Raw genomic sequence first — 7,066 nt, forward strand, 5'->3', positions numbered from 1 at the left:
TAACAATTAAAACGTGGTATTTTTATTGTTAATTTATTGCAGAATCGTAAGCATGGGTTCTCAGTAAGAGAAATCGAAGAAATTGAATTTCGTCGATTACAGCGCCATCTATCATGAATCGAGAAAAATGTTTCAGACAAATTGTATGTGTTTTTAGCCAAAGATTCCGAATATGCAATAAAAAATAGGGGTTCCCATTTAAGATTTCAAACTTGCCCCCCCTCACCGCCCAGGGGGAGGGGGGGGGGGGCTAATTTTAACGTCATTGTACGTCCCCCTCGAAATGACAAAATTTTGATTCTAAACATTTTTTCGTAGTGTGCTTATTTTTCGAGTTATTTGGCTGCCTAAGTTAAAATGGGTCACCCTGTATATATATATATATATATATATATATATATATATATATATATATATATATACATATATATATACATATATATTTTTTTTTTATGAAACTGCTGTTGTCAATAATTTTTCAATAAACAAAGAGTGCGGATTAAAACTTTTTGAAAGTTACTCAGGGACAGAAATTTGATAACATATGTTAACTAAATCGCCACAATCGCCACAGTTATTGTAATCTTGCTTCAATTATAATGTGGTAATTGTAAAATCACGAAAATTGTATCCTTCCACGAATGATCAATACGATTTGATTATTGTTTGCAGGGCATTATTGATGCACCTGCCAGCACGCTAGTCGATTGGCTGTTCGAAGGTATCGAGGAGCATCCTTCGTGGAACAAGCTTGTAATGGAATCAGTGAAGTTACAGGTGAATATTCGCGTTCCCCTCTTTTTCCATCCTACTCATGATAGTCGGTAATGAAGATGGTCTGTTAATCAGAACATCGATGAAAATACGGATATCGTGTATCAATCGACAAGCCCGCAAGGTGGCGGACTCATCACTGCGCGAGATTTCATTATTCTACGACATCGCAACAAGTGTGGCAATTTTTATGTAAGCAGCGGTGTGTCTATCCCCACGACGACGATCCCGAATCGCAAGCACATGATCAGGTGAGAGAATCGAGTGAAGCAAGACAGGAAAGAGAAAGTGAAAGAGACTGATCGTAAACTCTAATTTTGTTTCTCCAGGGGCGAAAACGGCGTGGGCTGTTGGGCAGCGGAAGAATTGTCCGCCGAAAACAGCAACAAGTGTCGCTTCACCTGGATTTTAAATACGAATCTGAAGGGTTGGATACCGCAGAAAGTGGTGGACAGATCGTTGTCCACTGCTCTCATAGATTTCATGACGTATTTGAGGAAACATCTGGTTGATTCGGAGAAGTGAGTCCGATGCAGCGTCGCTCGTAGAATCAGTACATATAACCGGATTACCTACCTTCGTTGGATTACTATGTAAGAAAGAAACATTCAGCGAACGTGTAACGCGCCTAATCCCGTGATATTTTGCGCGCGTTACGTTCGTGCACACATAAAGCAAGTACAAGTGAAAGACCCAACGGAGAACGCGCTCTGAGAAGCTGAAAGAGCGCGGGCATTTTTTAAATTTCTTTTTTGGTTTCTTTTTTTGGTTTCTTTTTTCTAATACAGTTTAGTTTGGTAATCGACTATGTGAGAGCATTTAAGATACTGTGTGAAATATGACAAGTCCGCATTCATTCGCATGAAAGAAAGACGCATGAATCGGCCGCGGTTTTGTATAAGCTAGAAAGATATATGTTCCATTTTATATTCGCGTAAGTGTATCATTCTTGTCAATTCTTTTAGCTCCGTAGAAATCTTACGAATTATCGTACAGATATCGTATCTATATGCCGTGCAAGAAAAGAAAATGTTGTGTTAGCAGAATCGGTCAACTACACCATAATTGGAGTAATCTTCTCAATTCTAAAAAAAACAATGTATTATATATATATTGAAATTAATGCGTCTTACATTATTTTAAGAACTCTAATTATTTTCTCTATATTATTTTCTCTATATTATTTTCAATAATATATATTGCTATTGAATTCAAAAAGTTTACTCTTATCATAACGTTGTTGATTAACTCTGTTGACACAACGGCATTTTTTCTCGTGTAGTACAGCGTCATCTTGAAAGTCAGATGCTGTATTTCTCATGTGATCTCCGTCTCCCGTGTAAAGACTCACGGTAACTTATTATTACAATTTGCGAGGTTCTTAACAAATTATTTTCACGGGTAAAAATCTTGTTGAATCAATAGAATGGATCAAGCGCGCTGTAGTCGGATGAATCTTCTTGATCGTAATATTATTAAAACTAATGCTCGAATTATTAAATCTTTTATAGGAAACGGCTCCCTGAAAAGATTTTTTATATTTTTTTACATTTCATGTTTGGTTTGGACAATACATTGATCAGTGACTGTCTTGGAGAAGAATGTTAGCGGTCAAAATGTCGACTAGTGACTTGTAAAAGATTGAAACAATATATGATATATTAATTTCAACAATATTGCTATTGAATCAAAAACATTTATTCCAACTATGACGCTGTTGACTAATTCTATTGATTCAGCAGCATTTCTTTTTCGTTTCTACGTTTCTTACCTGTACTATTAATCGCGTTAATTAGGCGTATTCACGTGGGAGACAGGATATTATTCTGTTATATAATCGTTATTTTCTATACGAGACGTGTCGTGTAATAGTTTTAAGGCTACATATTACGTGCTTTTTGTAAGTGCCTACGAATGTTCGGTTAAGCGCTCGTATCTTTCGACGTACATCGAAGATACACACACACACACATACACACACACATGTAAACATATATGCTTGATAAGTAACGAGAACAAAGAAAGAAACCTCTCTATTTAGAAGATAAAGAATACGAGATTCTATATATAATACTTATGTATATAAATATACAATATAGCGTCGATTCGGTCAAGAAATTTTTTGACTTTTCAGCCGCGCGACGACGAAATAAAGCCTAGCAAATTTGATTCTCTGGAATATAAGACACATGAGAATATCGAAATGAACACGTTTTCGAGATTGTTTTTCGGCTTCGAATCGCTTTTCGACTTTTAATTTGTAAGTCTCGTTAGACGTTAGAGATTACTCATCGGGCTCCATTAATTTTGTACAATCGATCACATATGAAACGCACATTGTTCTATGCCGATTGTTTAGTAACTTTCTACCAAATTTCCTTATTTTCGGCGATGCATTACGGTATATTCAACTGGTACGACACGTATTTTTGTTGCGTATTGCACCAGCTTAGTACACCGTAGTTTACACGCGTCTATATTAACATAATTCAACAGATAACTATACAATACGTGTATCAAACGATCAATGTAAACTAACATATTATTGCGTGGAATTTTAATACGTTGCATCAGGCGCGTCCCTCTTTTTCCATTTCTTCTTCTTTTTTTTCTTAGAACCCACGGTAAATACGTGACGTACGTTTATACGACAGACTTTCTCCGATTGATTGTCGAGTCTCGGTACTAACGTGGACCGATATGTTCGATATGAGTCATCGGCGTGGATAAGTGTCTGCGCGATACGATGAGAGCGATATAACGTGCACTCGTCCGTTGGTTGTTGCACTTCGCGGCGATACGCTCGGTGCGCGTGCACGGAGGAGAAACAAAGAATGTTTGCGAGTGCAATCTCGGCTCGAGAAAGATCTGTCCTCGTTACCGGTGTTATTTCGGTACGTTCGTTGACTGAGTCAGTTGTACTCGTGCGTGATTGGCGTTACGCAATTTTGTTGCCAAGTATGTGATAACGGGGAGTAGGAAGAGTTTTCAGAATGAGCGAGCGAGCGAGTGAGTGAATGAGTAATAACGATGCTGTTCGTAAAAAGGAAGAGAGTAGTTTTACGCGATTATGACGCTGCGCGATAGCGTTGATCTTTATTGACACTTCGTTAGAAATAGCGCGCCCTCGTCTCGTGGGGGAATATAGATTCAAATTGCAGAAGAGGCCGGCCTATTTTGTCCTGAGGTGACGCGTTCTCAATTTGAAGCGTTCATGCTACGTTCCAATAATATAATGTAATTTGTCAAGAAACACTTTGCACATTTTCTCGTCAGCCACAAAATCGACGCGTTAGTTATCGCATATGCGTGTACATATTATGAAATTAATGTATCAATATGTACGTATTAAGGAAATCTATCGGTGAGAGATCGCAGTAGTCATGCGATTCATTACCTTTAAGCTATTCAATGTACAATAATATGTTATTATTCTCGGTTTTTATACGGCGCGTTTTCTCGGCATACGTGTGTCCATATAATCAGATGATAGCTCCTCCCGTTTCGTAGATTTCCGCGCACCAACGATTGCGACGTCGTTTCAAAAGACTGTGTTAATAAAATTTGATACGCGACGGTGACCACCGAGTGAACGCGCGACGGAGCGTGCACGTGTTAGGATATTCTGTAGAAAAAATGAAGAAGAAAAAAAGAAAAAAGAAACTCTTGTAGATAGCACCTTCTTTTGTATGTTCATACATCGTGTAACGACGGAGCTCTAAGATTCATTTGACATTTTACAATTTCACCTCAGTGCAATACACTGCGATGCGCATTCGCTCCGGAGATGGTCCGCACGGCTGTGTGCTAAATAGATCAACGGTATCTATGTAAATAGGATAAGAGAGAACACACATCAGGATACATATAATATATATTCACATATAGATATATATGTTTACATATACATATATATATTCACATATATATATATGTACATATACGTACATGCATACGTATATATAGAATAAGGATATAGACAATTTTATAAATCCGGCCTGATTCGGATATAAAAGTAAAACGCTAGTTGGCTGTAGATAAATAAAAATGCAGAGCGAGACCGTATTATTATCATGACAATTTCTCTCATATTGAGTCTCCCATCCTTATGTCGTGTATATTTAATTGTAAAACGATTTAGACGCAATGAAATTGAGAGCTCACCAAACTATCAAAACCGATGATCATAACTGACAGGCTTACGCAGTAATATAATACTAAATAATAATACATGAAACATCTTCTACATTTCTTCGAATGGGAATTTCTTCTTACTCAAAACGAGTGAAAGTGACTCAAAACGACAGTGAAAATGCTGCCATTTGAATGAATGTTTCACTCAAGCTTAAAATTGTGACTTCGTACGTGAGGAAATGTTTCAATCTATTAGAGTGAGTATATTCTTAAGACAGTGTAATGTATCAGATTTAGTCTTTGAGTGAAAATATCGACTCGACGATTTAGATTGCAGAATTTACTTTATATAGGGTGTCCCAGACCACCATTTTCAAACTTTGCAAGAGCATAGAACAGATTGAGATGAAAATTTTATATCGTTTTACGATAATCGTAATAAATTTCAAAATATTAATTAAAGAAGATTGATGAATGATCACGCGCAATATGATAGATGATCTATATACGGCGATATGTTTGTACATTAAGTCAAATTGAAAATAAAAAAGCTTTTTATTATTTTGCAAATAATCACGTAGATATTTAATTATTCATGAAAGAGAATTATTATATGATTGTGTGCAATAATGCACAAATGTTCTTAATATCTAAAAATTGATGTAGTCATTTGCAAACTGGTAAAAAACTTTTTTGTTTAGTTTGATCTAATGTATAAATATACAATGGTAGATGGCGCCACTATAACTCATCTACCATATCGCCTCATCTGATTATTCTTCTTCTTTAATTAATATCTTTTTAATATCTTCTTTAATTAATATCTCAAGATTTATTACGAATATCGCAAAACGATATGAGACTTTTATGTTCACCTTAATTCATTTTACGCTCTCGTGAAGTTTGAGAATGGTGATCTGGGATACCTTATATATGAGTGAAAAACCATTCGAATGACTCAGTGATCACTCTATTTACCGAGTGGAATTTCATTCCAAGAATTTTAGAGAGTAATAATAATATCGTTACTTGCAAGATTGTAATGACTCAATTTTGACAATTTGGTAAAATTCTAATTTTATTTTGCTTAAACTGTTTTGCAACCAAGTGTACATTGGATTTCAAAACGGCTTGAACACTTCTTTTTCGATGCAGTTTGGAATATAGCCTAATGAGAATATAGCCCAATAACCTAATGAGAAAATATAACTTTTAAGAATTAATAAAAAACGAGTTCTCTCGTTAGACCATCGGCTACTTTCCAAAACGCATTGAAAAATAAAGTGCTCAAACCGTTCTGAAACCCAATGTACAATGAAACGACAGTAGTTGCTCTCTCTTCTTATCTTTTTCTTATTGACGACGGTTTATTGATTTTCTATAATTATGTGCAATGTAAAACGGATCTGACTGTTTAACCTCGTCGTGGAAAGATTATCGCCGAATATCTGTCGCTGATGGTTTAATGTTCCTCGAATATGTGTGTGGAAACGTACTTGATAGAGGCTTATGTGATATACGAGAACGAAGATTAATGGTAAAACGGATAGAAGCGGTAATTGCGGTAAATCCGTGCACTGTAGTATGCATTAATTAACACGATTACACATCGGATGTATACCGATACATGATGTCGTGATAACACGTTATAGGAAATAATTAATTTCACTGCACATATATAACCACTTTCTAAAGTACAATTAGTATTCTTCATTGAAATGCTATATTTATAATTGACGGTTTATTTATAGCACCGCAATCGTGTAAAATTTTCCTGAAAGGATCAGTTAATAGTAGCGACTGTTCTTATTATCGACGCATTTTGCAAATGCGACAGTGTTATTGTGTGCAAGACACATGGAAGCCGCTAATTTCATCACCACAAACGCAGAACATTGGGTTTGGTATAGCATATAACGAATTTGTGCGCACTACATATTTTGCAGTAAAATATTACTTCCATTATTCAAAATTAATGAGATATAAGATAAAACAGTAAAATTTAAGTATTGTCACTGAAAATCAGTAAATAATTACTGATTATCGGCGAAATATTGCTTTAACTCGATCAGGTTCAATTAGAAATATTTTAAATGATTCATTTTAACCAAGTGTTGTCGAGCAATCGAAGAAAAAAACTCGGTGTCGAAGACGCGTA

General features: G+C 35.7%; 1 protein-coding gene across 3 annotated transcripts in view; it reads left to right on the forward strand.

Annotated features, from left to right (window-relative positions):
* Positions 1-4,839, forward strand: part of LOC116851581 (steroidogenic acute regulatory protein-like) — a 16,888-nt gene extending 12,049 nt beyond the window's left edge. For all 3 annotated transcript variants that reach the window (XM_032831139.1, XM_032831137.1, XM_032831136.1), the window contains 3 exons: positions 673-777; positions 850-1,025; positions 1,104-4,839. In XM_032831139.1, coding sequence (XP_032687030.1) covers positions 673-777; positions 850-1,025; positions 1,104-1,299 — 477 coding nt within the window. In that variant the 3' untranslated portion in view covers positions 1,300-4,839. The remainder of the gene's footprint in view (positions 1-672; positions 778-849; positions 1,026-1,103) is intronic.
* Positions 4,840-7,066: the final 2,227 nt, after the last annotated feature.

Source organism: Odontomachus brunneus, unplaced genomic scaffold (assembly GCF_010583005.1).
Source record: "Odontomachus brunneus isolate Ranch 3 - 2012 unplaced genomic scaffold, Obru_v1 Obru_scaffold_179, whole genome shotgun sequence".
Lineage (NCBI taxonomy): Eukaryota > Metazoa > Arthropoda > Insecta > Hymenoptera > Formicidae > Odontomachus > Odontomachus brunneus.